This window comes from Ascaphus truei, chromosome 9 (genome assembly GCF_040206685.1).
Source record: "Ascaphus truei isolate aAscTru1 chromosome 9, aAscTru1.hap1, whole genome shotgun sequence".
Classification (NCBI taxonomy): domain Eukaryota; kingdom Metazoa; phylum Chordata; class Amphibia; order Anura; family Ascaphidae; genus Ascaphus; species Ascaphus truei.
Window position 1 is genome coordinate 64159054 of NC_134491.1, and position 19218 is coordinate 64178271.

The 19218-nt window shown below is 42.6% G+C and overlaps 1 protein-coding gene across 1 annotated transcript; it reads right to left on the minus strand.

Moving 5' to 3' along the window:
• Window positions 1–2232: 2232 nt before the first annotated feature.
• On the minus strand, window positions 2233–18825 carry WDR77 (WD repeat domain 77). The gene is made up of 10 exons (XM_075615267.1): window positions 18652–18825; window positions 17300–17485; window positions 16314–16455; window positions 16177–16226; window positions 15828–15898; window positions 15406–15460; window positions 14502–14570; window positions 8309–8417; window positions 4505–4573; window positions 2233–3996 (listed from the first exon to the last, which is right to left on the minus strand). Exons 1-10 carry the CDS (start codon window positions 18734–18736, stop codon window positions 3828–3830), a joined length of 1005 nt encoding a protein of 334 aa, XP_075471382.1. The 5' UTR covers window positions 18737–18825; the 3' UTR covers window positions 2233–3827.
• Between the last annotated feature and the right edge of the window lie 393 nt (window positions 18826–19218).

A 19218-nucleotide genomic window follows, 5' to 3' on the forward strand; every position in this document is an offset into this window, starting at 1 on the left:
TAATATAGACTTGCTCTTATCTTTGTTAATGATGACCACAAATCAAGGGCAAAAGCTGTGATAAGCAGGCCGAGACCATGGTAAAATAAACCATTAGCTTTGAGATTCAGAGAGCCATTAAACCATAAAGCAGTACAAAATGCAGAGAACCTGAAGATTCAAAGAAAAATATTACAGGCATACCCCGGTTTAAGGACACTCACTTTAAGTACACTCGCGAGTAAGTACATCTCGCTCAATAGGCAAACGGCAGTTCGCGCATGCGCCTGTCAGCACGTCCTGAACAGCAATACCAGCTCCCTACCTTTACTGAAGCTGTGCGCAAGCGGGGAGACTATAGAACCTGTTACACATGGGTTATTTATATTAGTTATGCACGTATATAACTATTGCAGTACGGTACATGCATCGATAAGTGGGAAAAGGTAGTGCTTCACTTGAAGTACATTTTCGCTTTACATACATGCTCCGGTCCCATTGCGTACGTTAATGCGGGGTATGCCTGTACCTGGTCATTGGCACCCTAACTGCACACATAGAAACCAAGTGCAACATATCCAAGGAAGGTAATCACTGCACACTGAATAGATTTAGGACCAGTATAAAAGGACACACGCTGGTTCTGGAATCCATGCAAGTGGAGCAACCAGCTGCCCATGAATTGGCATAAAAGTCACACACACAAAAAAAAAAAGCATATAACAGCTACAGAATGTAGTCTTAATGCACATGCTGAGCTCCTAGTTCCCTCTTCCCTATAGCCATCCCTGCTAGTTACAGGACCTAATTTAATCTAGACTATTCATTCCATGTGGCACCACTGTATCAAGTAAATGTCCATTTTGCTGCCTGTATCATTGGGACTATTGATCAAGTATTCCCTATGTTGCCAGAACACGTCCTCTGGAAGAGGTGGGCTCACCATGGACATCACTTCTTTTCAACTCGCTGTCTGGGCTCCAAAGCTGGACTAGTGGTGTGGCATTGCATTACTAGGGGAGAAGTTGATTGTAGATACAAGGGTCCAACATCACTTTTTTTTGTGTGTTCTGATGGGGCTCGTCCCAAAACATTGACTGCCTTGTTCTGCTGAATGTTTTCATAAAATGAGTAAGCATAATTTGCCTTAACCCTAGATGTGTGCTACTTGTGTGGCATATCCCTGTATACCTTCCCAAACAGCTGGCTAACTTTTTCTTAAAGATACCTACTGTATGGGCCATCAGTCTTCATTGGTACGAAATCACACATTTTGACTCCCATTTTCTGTGCTGTTGGTGCATTCCTGCAGTCTCAAGGGATACCCTTGTGCCATTTGTAGTGATTGGGAGAAAAACTTATTTTTAAAGTCCTGTCTATTGACCATGATATTTGTAAATAGGGACCATATCCCTTTAATGTAAAACCAAGCCAATTTGGATAGCCTTTTCCCATAGGTCAGACCTTCCACCGCCATCATTTAATTCAGTGGCTTTCCTCTGCAATTTTTCAGAGCCATGTCTTTTTATGGAGTGGTACTTCCTATTCAAGGTGTGGTCTTACCAAGTATTTATGTAATGTTGTCTTCCATTACCCATGTTATTCATAATATCCTATTAGCCTTTGCAGCTACTGCCCGACACTAAATACTATTGCTAAGCCAGCTGTCAACAAGCCTTCCTAAAAACCTTCATCAGGATTTTCATCCAGGGCTATTGCCTTTATTTTGTACACTAACCTCGTGTGGCATTGTATCAAAAGCCTCTGCTAAAATGAAGTCGATAAACAGCATTGGCCTAGTGTAGATCCCTACTTACTAATAAATGTAGGTTAGGCACAGCCTATCCCTCTTAAATACACACCGACTAATAATTGTGTTATCGTGGTTACAATTTAGCTTTCTTTTTAAATAGAGACATTAGGCCTGCTGTACACCAGTGTTGTGATACTGAGCCTGTAGAAAGAGTCTGGGAATGTGAACTATAACAGTCTGCCCATGACTGCCCCTCTTGGGGTGCATACCATCTGGGCTGGGTGCTTTATTTAACTTAATTTTATTAAGCCTCCTTTGCACTGTTATCAGAAGACAATTTAGTAACACATCTAGCATCATACTTGAACAGGAAATATACAGTATTACCAAGGAAAATTAGGATTTTTTTTTATCAAAAGCTGCTGCCTGCAAACTGTGGCCAAATCAGTGAAGAAAAAAAAAAAAACAATACTGTTATCAATTGAATTTAACCCTTTAAATATTGTTCAAATTATTTTATATTTAATGCAATTATATATTCTCCAGCACTCAAAAAAGTATGTACAAATAGGTAGAAAAAAAAAAAAAAGACACAATATAAATCAGAAAAATATACACAAGTAACTTGGACACAAACAGTGCCTCTAGGAGTGCTCAATAAAAAATAGTCTGGATGAGTCTTCTTAAAAATTGCTGGGTGTCCAAGAGATGCAAGACCTTTTTCCCACACCCAGCAACTTGAAGTAGCATAGTAGCAAACGTCTCAGTATGAAAACAAAGTCCCACGTATCCTCAGAAGCGTGGCAGTGCATAACTGGACATAGACAAAAAAAAGTCTCCAACAGTACAGTAGAAGACATCCTGTAATAGGGCAACATTCTGGGAGTCACTGCTTGTGTCAAAGTAACCTGTGTATACGTACTTTTGGTATTAATTGTATTGTTTTTGTATTACTTGAATGCCATCAGTAACATGGTGTCCTTTTATCTGCCCATCTTTGTAAAAACTTGGGTTTTCTGGAAAAAACATCTTCAAATTCACATTTTATAGGGACTAGGGCAGGGGTGGACAACTCCAGCCCTCCAAAGCTACCAATAGGTCAGGGTTTTAGGATATCCCTGCATCAGCACAGCTGGCCACTCTTCAAGCACCTTTTTTGTATCAGTATTTCCTGCTACCGAGTGCTGTTGCTGGGCTTCAGTTAATTACACCCCAACCCCCCACCAGACGGTCCTCAATATTCGGCCACACAGAGTAAATGCTGGTAAAGCCCTTTAATATGTATTGTAATTCCTGAAAAACTATTTTTAATGATAAGACACTCTGTAGCTTGCTTGGTGGGAGTTAAGCAAAAATAAACAGAAGATGTCACTGCGTTGGACCCAGATTAAATAACAAAAAAATACACAAAATCAGAAACTGCTATGAAAATAGAAATGTTTGGTAATCTGCTTTAAAGGGCATCACCCACTTTTAGAATCAAGGTTATTTTCAGGAAGAACGGCAGCTTTACCACATGCAGGCAGCGTGGCAACCATTTCATACATACAACACAAGAACCGAAATGAGATTTAAATCAGCACTACAGGAGTCAACCATAACCTAATCAATAATGCTCTAACATTAGTCGCGATCTGCTTAAGTAAGTGCTCCTCGGGAGTTCCTTTCCACAAAGAGTGCCAAGATCAAAACCGGTCTCCACATTACAGATCCCTGAAGACCAGCAATGTAAACTAGTAGTTAACACAGACATGTATTTTTTTCCCCATGAGCTATACTGAGAAAGGGGATACAAAATTCCTTTACCTTTTTGCTACCAATGCTGCAGGCTTCTCTGGCAGCAAAAAAGTTCTTTAAAAAAAAACACAAAACTATTGCTCTTTATGCAAGAGATATCTAAGTGGCCACATGAATCCTTTGCTCCCCGTAGGGCCTGCATTGACAGCAAAGGGGTTTACATGCAGATGCTGCAGTCTAAATCTAGTTGTCCTACACTCACGGAGGATTACCACAAAACTCTTTCCAATAGGCCCTGGAGTCAATGCCAAGCATTAGCTGGCTTTATGACTTTAATGGTTCGCTGCCCACTGCCGGCCTAGGGTGTTAAACCCTGCGTGTCCTTTCCTACAGATGCTGCCTTGGTCTCTGTCGAGAGGCTGTGATGCAGAACTTGGTGGTCCCACCCAATGGTGGTGAAGTTCGAGTGATCGAGAGGCGACCATGCCACGCCCGTAACAAAATCTCGGTGGGACCGGTCTCTGAAGCTGTAGGAAAACAAAAAATAAAGTTTTAGATATTGCAGAAGTAACTGTACGAATCCTTCACAGACGAACAGTAAGGTCATGATTGAGTATGCAGACTGACTAAATCAGGGAGATTTCAACTCCAAATTCATTTGTGCTGAAATCGCACTTGGTCAAGCGCAAGGCTGTGCTTATAGTAACGCGACGTGCTCGCGACCGCTGACTTCACACGTCGCTATAAGTGAAAGTTGTGGTGCAGGAGGGCATGACTGAGCGGTTCGCCCTCATTGGCTGAACCGCTCATGTCACGCGTCTGTCGCTGGCCAAAGACAATCATTTGACGTCAGAGATTTCGGTCGCCATGTCGCTGCGCAGCACCGTCGCGCCCACTTTGGGCACCTGCAACAAGTACTATAAGCGCAGCCTAAGGGCTCTCTACTTAAGATACGAATACATCTTGATTAAAATGTCAAATGGTTGAGGTGTCGACAAGGCTAATTGGAAACAGGTACTCTGTGCTTGATCTTACATCTCTGTGAGGTCGGAGTCGAGGATAGCCACTGAGCAATCTTCGCTGATAGATGCCAGGAAAGGAGAACTGAAAGAAAGGAGAGAGGGAGCGGGGGGGGGGGGGGGGGTCAACAACCACCATTACAGAGCAAGAAGAAAGGCATTTGATACAGTCATGTTAAAGGAGCAATCCAAGTGGGTTTTTTTAAATACAGGTTTGAAACAGGGGGTCTCTGGAGATGAACCCCATTAATTTCAGCTCCAGGGACTCCCCCCAGTGTCCAGAAATACTTACCTCAGAAGGGGGTGTTGGTATCTCCTGCAGTTTAAAATCCCCCACCAATAGGTCAATAGGAAGCCACACTGGACGTCACGGCTACCTATTGATCAGCAGGGCCCAGGAGCTTTGAAAAGCAGCCATATAGTGAACCCCGAAGTGGCTATCGGCACCCCATACTGAGGAAAGTATATCTGAAAGCAGGGGGGGGGAGGGGGGTCACTGCAGCTGGAATTAACGGGGTTCTACTCTGGAGACCCGTTTCAATCCTAAAATAAGTGATAGATTAGTGTAACAAAAAGCGCCAATGTCGCATGTGATCAAGTGTTAATGACAAAGACAATAGTGTTAATATCAAATAGAATAAAGTCCTGTGAAACAATGTCCAAATTTCTGCCTAAAAAGGCCTGCTGGCAATCCTGCAACTAGTTGGAGTACTACAACAAAACAGACCTTTCTGGCGCTTGGACTATAGAGAGACACAATAGTTCCTTTGTAGGGTGTAGATCTTTTCAGTATGGATGATTCCGGATCTTCAGAAGTCAAATGAAGAGCCATCACGTCAAGAGATAGGAGATGTCTCCTATCTTTTGAGGTGATGGCTCTTCATTTGACTTATGAAGATCCAGAATCACCGTTTCAATCCTGCATTAAAAAATAAATAAACCTGCTTGGATTGCCTCTTTAAAAACAGCGATCCACACTTTTAAAGTTTTTTTTCTTTTCTTATCTGAGCCATGGTTCCCCGATGTCTGAGGACCCTGGTTCCTGAGATGAAGGGCATTGTCCACCGGGAAAAAAATACTTGCCGTTGACCTTGACTTTCTCTGTCAATACAAAGCTGCCGCGGTTTTCTATTGCTGACTGGGCAAGCCATGTTTTTTAGTACAAATGTTTTTAAAAAAGTCAATTTTACTGGAAAGTAGGATTGGGTGACAAAAAAACAAAAAGCAAAAAACACAATAACGGTATTTAAAAATGTATCTCTAAGTGTTGGAAATGCATGGCAGGGATTAACCCTTTTGCAACAAGAGGGACATGCATTAAATTGGTTTTGTAATAACCTGCTGCCTCTCGTAATGAAAGGAGTTGAGAGGTGATGGTAGAGTTAGTTAGGAAAAGGAAAGGTAGGGATAAGGAAGGCTTTTAGGGCACATGGATCAGCTGCAGGTAAACAAAAATAAATAAAGGGTTTGTGTGGTGAGCACGCGCATTTTAAGTGAAACTTGTGTTTTGTCAGTGAAATTGTAATTAGACTCAAAAGTCTTTCAATCAAAAATATCAAAATGAAAATATAAGTTCAGTGAAAACACAAATAAGTTTCACTTAGAATCCGCGCGCTCGGCGCACACACCCCGTTAAAAAAAAAAAAAAAAAATTATAATCATGACAGTTACTATATTATAATCTATATAGATTTCATGTGTTTATATACCTTGCATCTTTTGCACTTTATTATAAAGTGTGTGTGTGTGTGTGTGTGTGTGTGTGTGTGTGTGTGTGTGTGTGTGTGTGTGTGCACATATACATAAAAATATTTCTATTTGCACATCTATTTTTGTACTCACTGGCAAGTCCTTAAATAGTGTGTGCGTCCCTATGCATGAGCGCGCTTCTGCATGTGCAGCCGGCCGCTTCTGCGCATGCGCGAGCGGTACTGGCCGCTTCCAGTACATAGTTCAGCAGCAACATCACTTCCGTTACCGACTTCCGTTACCGACTTCCGTCACCATGAACAAGATTTGCCCCAGCAAAATGTTTGTAGGTGCTACTAAAGAAATTTCACTTAAAAAAAAAAAGCTTGGGGAGGATTGCCCCTTTAAATGAGAACCTGACAATTCTTGGTAGGAACTGCAAAGTACTAGGGCCCGAGTGGCCAACCCCAGTCCTCCAGGGCCACCAACAGGTCAGGTTTTAAGGATATCCATGCTTCATCACAGGTGGCTCAATCACTGGCTGAGTCTTTGACTGAGCCATCCTGTGCTGAAGCAGAGATATCCTGACCTGTTGGTGACCCTTGAGGACTGGAGTTGGCCACCCCTGCACTATGGACTACATTTATTTCCTATATCACAGGGGCATTCCCACCAAAGTGAGCTCATCCCAGGGAGATGTTTAAGGGTCTAACCCGGGCAATCCCACCAAAGTGAGCTCATCCCAGGGAGATGTTTAAGGGTCTAACCCGGGCATTCCCACCAAAGTGAGCTCATCCCAGGGAGATGTTTAAGGGTCTAACCCGGGCATTCCCACCAAAGTGAGCTCATCCCAGGGAGATGTTTAAGGGTCTAACCCGGGCATTCCCACCAAAGTGAGCTCATCCCAGGGAGATGTTTAAGGGTCTAACCCGGGCAATCCCACCAAAGTGAGCTCATCCCAGGGAGATGTTTAAGGGTCTAACCCGGGCATTCCCACCAAAGTGAGCTCATCCCAGGGAGATGTTTAAGGGTCTAACCCGGGCAATCCCACCAAGAGAGCTCATCCCAGGGAGATGTTTAAGGGTCTAACCCGGGCATTCCCACCAAAGTGAGCTCATCCCAGGGAGATGTTTAAGGGTCTAACCCGGGCATTCCCACCAAAGTGAGCTCATCCCAGGGAGATGTTTAAGGGTCTAACCCGGGCAATCCCACCAAAGTGAGCTCATCCCAGGGAGATGTTTAAGGGTCTAACCCGGGCATTCCCACCAAGTGAGCTCATCCCAGGGAGATGTTTAAGGGTCTAACCCGGGTAACTGATAACTTTAAGTGAAATTTCTTTAGTGGCACCTACAAAAATTTTGCTGGGGCAAATCTCCATGGCGATGGAAGTTTGTAACGGAAGTGACGTCGCCGCTGAACTTTGTGTACAGGAAGCAGCCGCGCCGCTCGCGCAGAAACGGAGACACACTTTCATGAATTACCAGCGAGAACAAAATATAGAAGTGCAAATAGAATCCCCCCCCCCCAAAAAAATTACCATTTATAATTTTAAAAAAAAACAAAAAAAAAAAACAAAACAAAAAAAACTGAGAAGTGCAAAAGATGCAAGGTATGTAAACATAACAGATGCAATCTATATAGATATAGTAACTGTAATGATTATAAAAAAAAACGAAACAGGGTGTGCCGAGCACGCGCGTTCTAAGTGAAACTTTTGTGTTTTGTCACTGAAATTGTATTTTCATTTTGATGTTTTTGATTGAAAGAAAGACTGAGTATAATTACAATTTCACTGACAAAACACAAAGAAGTTTCACTTAAAATGCGCATGCTCACCACACACCTTTTCTTCCCAAATCTGGCATCAAAGTATTTTTTTTAAGTTTAAGGGGTTTAATTTCCACTTGCTACTCCATTCTGTGGGATGTCATTGTGTTCAAAGTGCTTGTAAAGCAAATGTCACCCCCCCCCCTCGTAACTTTATTGGCCCTCTAAGGACAGTGTGGGATATGGGTAAAGAAAACTTCCCATTCAGAGGCCCCGAAGAAATTCAACTGAACAACTATGTGGAACACATACATATGAATACGGAGTACACCGTGTTACACAATTACATCACAATACTTGGTACCTGTGATTGGAGTACGCTAGTCCCGTGACGCTCTGGGAGTGCACAGACGATGTCAGAGCAGTGTCTGGGCTCTTAAGGTTTACTATGGAAACATTCCCATTGTCGTCACCTGTTAATATAATAGCAAGGAGCAAATTGGTGTTAAAGGTTCTTGCAAAATGAGTTTCCTACCACTAAGCAATTCCTCTAGAGTTAACAGGTAACCTTAATTAACCTATTTACCGCAGCAAACTGCATAACCATTCTCTTCAGCAGAGATATGAACACATTTTAATTGGGTTTAAGAAAGAAGAAAATTTAAAATAACTTACCGTAATTTTCTTTTCCTGGAACCATGGCAGTGGGCACATAGTTACCCTCCCTGTGTATGTCTAATGCCTATGTGCCCACTGCCATGGTTCCAGGAAAAGAAAATTACGGTAAGTTGTTTTAAATTTTCTCCTTTCCTGATCACCCTGGCAGTGGGCACCATTGGGACATACCCAAGCAGTGAAAATTTTTAGGGAGGGATACATCAGAATAGACAACACCAGTTTAATGCCTTATCAGTTTGACCTTTATTAATACACTTTACACTTTATTTTACTACAGTTTCTAACACTCTACGCCCAAAGCTTGCGTCAGCTGATGATTGTACGTCTAGTCTGTAGTATTTCAAGAATGTATTGAATGAGGACCAGACTGCCGCTATGCATATCTGTCCTGGTGTAGCCTGGGCTTTAAATGCCCATGAAGTAGACATGGCCCTTGTAGAATGAGCTTTAATGTTCAAAGGTTTATCTTGTCCTTTGCTTTCATAAGCCTTTTTAATACAAGACACTATCCACTGGGAAATTGTTGTCTTTGATGCTGCTTGACCTTTCTTCGGTCCCTCTGGAATGATAAATAGTCTGTCTGACTTTCTGATATCTCGCATCCTTTCCAGGTACAATTTTAGACATCTTACCACGTCTAATTTGTGTAGTCTTTCTTCTTTCTTATTCTTTGGTTCTGGACAGAATGACGGAATCACAATTTCTTGATTCATATGGAACTGTGATACAACCTTTGGCAGGGATTGATGTACCGGTCTGAGAACTGCCTTGTCTTGATGTATGACTAGGAATGGTTCCTTGGCTGATAGAGCCTGTAGTTCTCCCACTCTCCTTACTGAGGTGATTGCTATCAAAAACGCCATTTTCCATGATAACCATTTTAAGCCTATCTCCTGTATAGGTTCAAACGGAGCTGCTGTTAGTACATCCAATACTAGGGACAAGTCCCATGTAGGTACCCTGTGCTTGATTTGAGGCCTTAACCTTTTAACTGCCTGAAAGAACCTGATGATCAATCTTTCCATTGCCAGATTTCTTTCCAACAAGGCTGATAGTGCAGACACCTGTACTTTCAATGAGCTGAGACTGAGACCTTTCTCAAATCCTTTTTGCAGGAACTCCACTATTGATACAATTCTAGGTGAAAGGAAATTTTGTTTTTCTTTTTCACACCAATCGCGAAAGCAAAGCCAGATTCTATGGTATACTTTCGATGTGGAACTTTTCCTTGCTTGTAAAAGGGTTTGGATTGTTTTGTCTGAACAACCTTTCAGTCTCAATGTTTCCCGCTCAATCGCCATGCCGTCAAAGCCCATTGTTTGGCATTCGGATGACATATTGGCCCCTGTCGCATCAACCCTTTGCGATCTGGTATGTGCCATGGTGTATCTACTGCCATATTTACCAAGTGTGTGAACAAAAACCGTCTTGGCCAGTAGGGTGCTACGAATATCACCTCTGCTTGGTCTTCCCTGATTTTCCTGATTGTTTTCGGAATTAGGGGAATTGGAGGGAACAGGTATGCCAACCTGAAGTACAATGGAACGAAATCAGGGGAGCGTCAGTACCTGGAAAAAATATATACAAACTACTTATTTTTTCCAGGTACTGACGCTCCCCTGATTTCGTTCCATTGTACTCTGAGTGTGGACCCTGAAACAGTCCTACAAGGGTTTGAGTGTTTTTACTTTTATTTATTGCACGGTGAAGTTTATATATATATATATTTTATCTTCATTTTATGTTTTCACTGTTATTTGCACATATAGTGTTTGAGCGCCATCTAGTGTCTTTTATATGTAATGCCAACCTGAAGTGCCATTTGAAACTGAGAGCATCTGTACCTTGTGCGCTTGGATGAAACTGTCTGGCACAGTAGTTTCATACCTTGCGGTTTTGGTGTGTCGCCATGGGATCTATGTCTGGCTGACCCCATCGCTCTACCAGTTCTTGAAACACCTGTGGATCTAATGCCCCTTCTCCTGGGTGTATGATGTTCCGACTTAGAAAGTCTGCTGTGACATTTTCTAGTCCTGGGATATGTATGGCTGTAATTTCCGACAAGTGGCGCTCTGCCCAAAAGAGGATTTCTGCTGTGAGGTTCATCAGCTTTCTGCTCCTGGTTCCTCCTTGTTTGGCTATACACTTGACAACTGACCTGTTGTCTGATTCTATTTTTATACAGCCACCTCTTATATGGTCTTGGAAAGCTTCTAAGGCCCTTTGTACTGCTTTTAGCAGATTTGATGGAAGATGCTTTTCCTGGTTTGTCCAGGTTCCTTGCACCAATGTTTCTCCCATCTGGGCACCCCAACCTTTGTTGCTCGCATCTGTTGTAATTCTTACCCAGTGCACTGGTTGTAGTGTTTGTCCTTTTTCCAGGTTTCGGGTATCTTTGTCTTGTGTCCTTGTGATTCCCGTTCCATTGTTGCAGAAAATTGTTTTGCAGTGGTCTCATATGTAGTGCTGCCCATTGTGTGACGCTTAATGTTGAAGCGAATTTCCCTAGGAGCTTCATGCATTCTGCTGCTGAAGTCCTGGTAGCTTTCCTGAGCTTCTTTGTTTGCATGGCTATGTCTTGCCTCTTTGCGTCTGGCAGTCTCACTTCTCCTTTTGCTGTATCGAATTCTACCCCCAGAAATCTTAACAGCTGAGTGGGTACGAGATGGCTCTTGTCTCTGTTTATTAACCAACCGTGGTGTTCCAGGAAGGTTATTACCATCTTCTGGTCTTGTTGGAGTTTCTCCAGACTCTTTGATTTTACCAGGATGTCGTCCAGGTATGGGTATATTTCTACCCCTCTCTCATTTCTGCCACTAGAGGGGCTAGAACCTTTGTAAACGTCCTTGGGGAAGTAGCCAGACCAAATGGCAGTGCTGTGTACTGATAATGATCTTGAGTTACTGCAAACCTTAGGAATCTTTGATGTCCCTTTGCTATGGGCACATGTAGATAAGCGTCTTTTAAGTCCATCGCCACCATCCAGTCTCCTGGTTGTACCTCTTGAATAATCAGGTTCAATGACACCATCTTGAATTTTCTTATCCTCAAGAATAAATTTACCTTTCTTAGGTCTAGGATTGCTCTGTAATCCCCTGAAGGTTTTTTTACTAGAAAAATCATGGAATAAATTCCGCTTCCTCTGTCTTCCCTGAGGTACCTTCTTTATTACTTCTGCTTGTAATAATTTCTTTAAAGCCGAATTCATCTGCCTTCTTTTTTCCTTGGACTGTATACATGTTATTACGCCCATATTTCTTCTTGGCATCTCCCTGAATTCTATACTGTACCCCTGACGAATGGTCTGTAATACCCAATTGTCCTGTATTGTTTGGGTCCATGTTGCAGAAAACTGCTTCAGTCGCTCTCCTACTGACAACTGCTGGGCCCTCTGACCTTCATGTGGACTTATTCTTTGTGAATGATGCTCTTCCTCTGGCGCCACGAAAAAGCCGGTTCTGGCCACCCCTCCATGTTGTTTGTCTTGGGAATGACCTACCAGGTCTATATGTCTTTGCTTCTTTATACTGGTTTATTAGCCTGTTGGAAACCGAATCTTCTGGCTCTGTTTTCCTGAGGTAAAAAAGTGCTCTTACCGCCTGATGCTTTTGTTATTACCGCATCCAGTTTGTTACCGAAGAGGAACTCACCTTCAAATGGTAATCCACACAAGCTGTTCTTTAATCCTGTGTCAGCCATCCACTGTCTGAGCCATAAAGCCCTTCTTGCTGATACCGCCAGCGCCATAGATTTGGCTGCTAATTTTACTGCATCCAATGAGGCTTCCGCTATGTAATCTGTTGCCCATTTTACTTCTGACAGTGCTTTAAGAATAGCACTTCTTTTTACGCCTTTGTCTATTGCCTCTTCAATGTTGGCAATCCATACTCACATAGCCCTTGCTGCTGACGTAGTTGCTATGGCAGGTTTGTAGGATGTTCCTGCGGTAACGTATGCTTTTTTCAATACATAATCCATCTTCCTATCCATAGCGTCCTTCAATGACGCAGCTTCCTCTATTGGGATTGTGGTCTTTTTTACTATTCTGGAAATAGCAGTATCCACAATTGGGCTGACCTCCCAAAATTTTACCTCCTCTTGTGGGAATGGATACATCTTCCCAAACCTTTTAGGCGTAAATACTCTGGCGTCTGGTTGAGCCAGCTCCACCTGAGGATCCACCATTTCTACATCAAATTCAGATTCCTCTTCCTGAATATCTTGATCTGATGAATCCATTTCACCCTCTGATATTTGAAAACAATCAATGTCAGACTCATCTGATGAAAAACCTTTCCCCTTATCCAGACTGGTTTGGGATCTAGATCTTTTCTGTGCAGGGTTAACAGCTTGCTGGACTCCTTCATCCACACTCTGTTTAACAGCCTCCTTCATCAATACAAGGAAAGTGCTCATTTGTTCATTGGTATCCCCTGCAGCTGCCTTAAGACAATCTTCGCATAATTTCTTCCCTATTAGGGCTGGTTTCTCACAAGCTGAACACCATTTAGTTTTCTTAGCAACCTTTCTTTTATGTTGCAGGGATTCCCCCGTCCCTTTTGAAGATCCTGCTTCTGGGAGGATAACCACCGAACTATATTATAAAAACAAAATAAATACTAAACATACACCCTGATGTATATAGACCATCTCTCTTTCCCATGTAGAACTAAAAACTAAGGACTCACCTAGTCTTGGGAACTGAAGTTTTGGGTGTTTCCATTTTCGAATCCATTTCCAGCACTTGGCTTCTCCCTGCTGAGCGTTCCATGCTGCAGCTCTCTCACACACATACACACAGCGTGTTCGTCGATTCTATGACACATCAAGTGCTCGTGCACGGCTCGCGTGTCTGTGCACGCATCTGCCGGACGGAACGTGACGCGCGCGCTCCTGTGCAGTCGCGTGCACTGTTCCCTCTACCGCAGCGTTCCAGACGCTAGCGCGGTCCATTTGAACCTTTTCTCCGGTTCGCAGCTATGGCTGCTCCTCCCTCCGCGTGTAGCGGGCTCCTGGGGTACTTTTACTGCAGCGTACCAGACGCTAATGAGGTGAGTCTGGGCCTCCACGGCTCTCAGCTGCAGCTTACTTTTCATTTGGTACTGGGGCTTCCTTGCATGCAAGCTTCCACGCCCGCGGCTGCTCCCCACCCCACGGATGTAATGGGTTCCAAGGGCTCCCCTGACTCTAAGGGGTCTCTGTCTTGCCACCAGCAGGGCGCGTCGATCGGAGCTTCAGGGCAGAGAGGCTGAGACCCTGGATATCTGCACTAGGTGCAGTAGGCGAGTCCCTTACAAAATAAAAAATCCTAAATAAAAAATCCTACTCCTAGCTATGAGGACAGGAAAAAGACTAAGGTGCAGGTAGAGGGAGGGGCCTTATATGGCCTACCTGCAAAAGTCTATTTCCTGTCCTACCTAGAGTGAGAAGGGATTAACCCAATGGTGCCCACTGCCAGGGTGATCAGGGAAAAAAATGGCATTCTAGAAATCTGAGTTTACTTCTAAAACCAACATGTTAGTGACCGGCAGATCCTACAAAGCTTAACCCCCCCCCCCCCTCCCCTCAACGGGCCAGTAACACATGGATTTGTACTAAATACAAAAAGAAACTTGTACTGAACGCTGCGTACATTTCCAGAGATATATAGAACTATATCTTTTTTTTGTTTTGTAGAAAACTGTATAAATAGCAGCAAAGATAAGACCAGGGGGAAAGTTGAAATATAGACACAAAAAGCTCCTTATGTTTCTGGATTTAGGAAGAGAAAAACCATGTGCTAGTTTAACAAAGCGGTTTTATATTGATGTTACATTCAAATAATTTACGTGGTTTTCAGCATTAAGCCAAGGAAGAAAGTAGGATCACAGCCAACATACCACAAGCAAATGTATCTTCCTTGTCAGGATGCCATGTAAGGGAGGTAGGATAGGTTGAGGCACGTATGTCTATATGGGGAAAAAAACAAAGCCACATTTACTAAACAGTGCTAAGCTTTAAACAAGCTCCAATATAATTATGTGGGCTTTAGGTAGGTTAAGCATGACTTCTTCATTATAGTTGGGTCAGAATGCAAGTAGAAAATTAACAGAAATGTCACCAAAACAAATGTTATTCATAATGGGAATCAGAGAACACAAGATAAATATTTGGGACAATGTCACATGCAAACAACATAGTTGCAGTATTAAAATTGACATGGTGCTGTATAAATGTCAAGAAGAAAAAATGAAACGCAGCGACTAGAAGTACCTGGGCCAAGAACTTTAAGTTCGTGCATGCGAGTACTTGTGTCTTGAAGTATCCTGTATCTTGTAATCGCTTTAACCTCTTGGAAACTAAACAGGTTTTGGTTGAACGTTCTAAAGCTCAATCCGAAAAACATGGTTTTTGATCAATAAATACTTTTGACCCATGTGCTGGTTTAATAGCCATTAATTTATTTGCTAAAAACTTTAGTTTACGAAGATACATTGGAGATATACAGTTGTAGCTTGACGTGCTTCCCAGGAGCGGCGGGACAAAAGTTCATATTTCCCGTGGCTCCAGGAAAGGAAGCATCATTCTAAACAACTTGCAACCTTTGCTGTAATCCTTTTCTCCCGGCAAAACTCAAGATTAATGGGAGAGTTAAAGGGGCCACATCGTGGTGTTCAAGTAATAAAACAATACAATGAACAAAAGCAACACTTGCGATACAGACATATTTGAGGATTTTTCTAAAAAGAACTGTAGCCAACTGGCACTCAAGGAGTTAAACTATCAGGTAAAACAGCCACTCACCGATTCGAGAAGCAGGCTTGGGGTTTCTGGTGTCCCACAGTAGAACTCTGCCGTCCTTGAAAACATAAGTTGATTTCTGTCTAAGACAAGGGTGGCCAACTCCAGTCCTTAAGGACCACCAACAGGTCAGGTTTTCAGGATATTACTGCTTCAACATAGGTGGCTCAATCAGTGGTTCAGTCGAAGCCCGAGCCACCTGTGCTGAAGCAGGGATATCCTGAAAACCTGACCTGTTAGTGGCCTTTAAGGACTGGAGTTGGCCAGCCCCTGTGCAAAGACCACAGAAATGTGAGCACTCCGTTTGAGATAAGCATCCGAACACCTTATTCAGGACACTCCTATAACTATGACAAGTTACTTTCACTAGTTACCGTGCACTGCTGCTGCAGTTAAAGTGAACCAGAACTACTAGTAATCCATACCTCGCTACAAGACAGAAAGATTGCTTCTTTTCTAGGGCAGGCGGCTACACAGGTAACTTGGTTGGAATGTGCTAGTAAACAAAGCATACAAAATACGCAAATGTTAGAGCATTACAGACGTTGTGTAGAAGACTACAAATGTAATCTAAATATAATTGCCCAAGAGGTATATTACAAATTTGAAATTAAAAATACACAAACGTTTTATAACAGATTAAGCATACATAGTTAAGAGACAATATCATACTTTTGAAAATATAAAACAGTGATTAGTACAAAGCAAAAACTAGGGACCAAAAAAAAAAAAAAGCCAAGTTACTGATATAGATTAAATATAGTCTAATCTTACCTTTATACGAGTTCACAAGTGTTTTCTGTTTAAGGTCCCAAACTTTTACACTAAAATATATAAAAAGAAAGTTTTTTTTTCTCTTCAGAAACAACAACCAGCACAAACAAACACAGAAAAGTCAGCTTGAATCAAACCTGAAATCTTTGCTTCCACTTATAGCCTGTGTCCCACCAGTAAACACACTCAAGGTCATTACCATATCATCATGTTCGTATTTGCTGAATTTATTGACAATTAGAGACTCGTTCTCTAATATCTCCCAAAGCTCCACCGCACCTGGGAAACAGTGGCTGTGATTTAGTAACGTGGATCTGGGGAACTTGCACTGCAGTTATCCTATAAAATACTGGTTCAGAAAGGGTTCAACTTTTAAACACAACCACTTTTGTGCCTCACAATTCACACTCCGCTTATGGACTTAAGTTTATAGATGTGATCTTTTATGGCAACTAGAACACAACTCCGCTTACATGATAAAGCAATTCGTCTTCTTACGCACATAGAAGTTATCAATTGTAATACTTTAATTAAAGCGGTAGTAGGGTCTCACGCTTCGAATGCTAGTGAACGAATGAAGTGACATTTTGGTCAACATAAATTTTATATTTGAGATATTTAATGTTGAGCATGTCTATTGAGCTGGTGCTTTCATTTGATACCACATTTGTGCAAGTAGGTGCTGTCAAACTATCAGGAGAAAAAGGCTTGGATTTTAGCATAAAGTGTGTGCATCTACAATCTCATTAAACTGTACTAAAGAATGGTGGAATACAAGCAGCTAGTCCAATAATTAAAGTAACAAGTTAACATATACATTAGGTCCGGAAGTTCTTGCTTGGGAGTGAAGGCTTCTATCTGCTTTTTACAACATTGTAATGAAGAGCAAAAGCTGTAGAGCCAGGTATAAGCCCGCAAGCAGTTTTATTTGCACTCCTATCACTGGAGCGTAATTAAAACCATGGCAATTACTTTGTATACTAACATACTGTGTATTTAAGAAGCTTGAGAAGGCAAGATAATAGACCAGATATTAAACAAATACTATTCTTCTGTAGTGCTGAATGTGCAGCACTGGGCAGGCAACTACTAATAACTTCCTACCCCATACACTTTAATGTACCTGAATCTGAGGCCACAAGGATTCCTCTCTTTGATACCCAGGCCACATCTGACACGGCGGCTTCAGTCTGGACTCCAGCCGTGCAGAGGCTTTCATTAGGGGCACCGCGCGGTTCCTTAAACACCCAAATGGAACCTCCCCATGTGCGGCCACTTAGGCTGGAGGCAGCAAGAAGCAAGGCCCCATCTAGAAAATAAACACGAGACAAGATGATATTAATATATGTGCAAGCATCATATTTTTTGGCCCGTTCACCCCATAGCACAACCTACTACTGCCTTCTGAACCCATCCCTACAGGTCATCAACCACAACAGTGTCAGAGGCACCTGTAATGCGCCACACAACTCTCTGGCAACAAATGGCTTAAATTAATGCATTTAAAATTATTTACAAAATGTCCTTAATGTCAATGTATCACAATACTTTGTTTCAATAGCACTAGTGACTGAGATAGGAACTAAGACTCAACAGAAAATGTGGGCAAATTAATCAGTGCATATATTAAATTAAGCATTCAAAAAATTATTTCCCTACATAGTGACAAAGGAACAGCCCGGTCTGCGCTCTACAAATCCATCAGCTGAAGAAAGGAACATTACATGTAAAATACCTGATCAGCACGGAAGAAAGGAACATTACATGTAAAATACCTGATCAGCTCGGAAGAAAGGAACATTACATGTAAAATACCCGATCAGCACGGAAGAAAGGAACATTACATGTAAAATACCTGATCAGCTCGGAAGAAAGGAACATTACATGTAAAATACCCGATCAGCACGGAAGAAAGGAACATTACATGTAAAATACCTGATCAGCTCGGAAGAAAGGAACATTACATGTAAAATACCCGATCAGCACGGAAGAAAGGAACATTACATGTAAAATACCTGATCAGCTCGGAAGAAAGGAACATTACATGTAAAATACCTGATCAGCACGGAAGAAAGGAACATTACATGTAAAATACCCGATCAGCACGGAAGAAAGGAACATTACATGTAAAATACCCGATCAGCTCGTTTCTCGGGTTTGTAAAGTCAAATAGTTCATCCCTGGGCAGCAGGTACTGTGCAGTGCGATTACAATTAGATTGCAAGCTCTTCGGAGCAGGGACTCTCCTTCCACAATGTTACTTTTATCTCTGAAGCACTTATTCCCACGCCCTGTTATTTGTATTATTTGTTATGTACAGTATATGATTGTAACGTGTGCAGCGCTGTGTACATTAATGGCGCTATATAAAAACATACATACAAGGCCCTCAGTGGGACCTCCCTCATACCCCAGGAGAAGTGACCCTTTCTGTTCCCAGCCTGTGATCCAGCTTCCTCCCTCTCAGGCTCTCACCTTCCCGGTAGCGCGCCGCCTCGAGCTGCGTCTCCATGCAGGCCGGGGCATTGCTCGGGCTCCCCCACGGGTTCTCTCTGCTCATTTCTTCCGCACGTGTCTCCTGCAGTCTGTCACCGGCTTCTTTCCTTCCCGCCAAACACCGCGCGACCAACCCAAGCTCCGCCCACTCAACCGCGTCACGGCCGCGCGAGATCCGCTCACTTTCAATTGCGCGTCGCCGCCGCGCGAGCCCGCCCATAACCCCCATCTGTGTCACCGCCGCGCGAGCCCCTCCCACGTCCCCTTGCACGTCATCACCGCGCAAGCCCCGCCCCTCCAAACTGCCCTTGAACGGCAATCTTTGAATAGGGCAAAAGTTGCCAACAGTTAACAGACCAATTAAAAAGGTTTATTTGATTTACTAATTAGTTTGGTATATTTCTCAATATAGGAAAGAAGTCTTGAGGTTATGAAGGAACATTCAGACGTTTGCATTTCCCAATGACTTGTATTCAAATTAGATTTATCCATAGTAAACAAGGATGCCTTCTAACCTTCCTTTCGGATTTGCCCTTAGCTAAAATG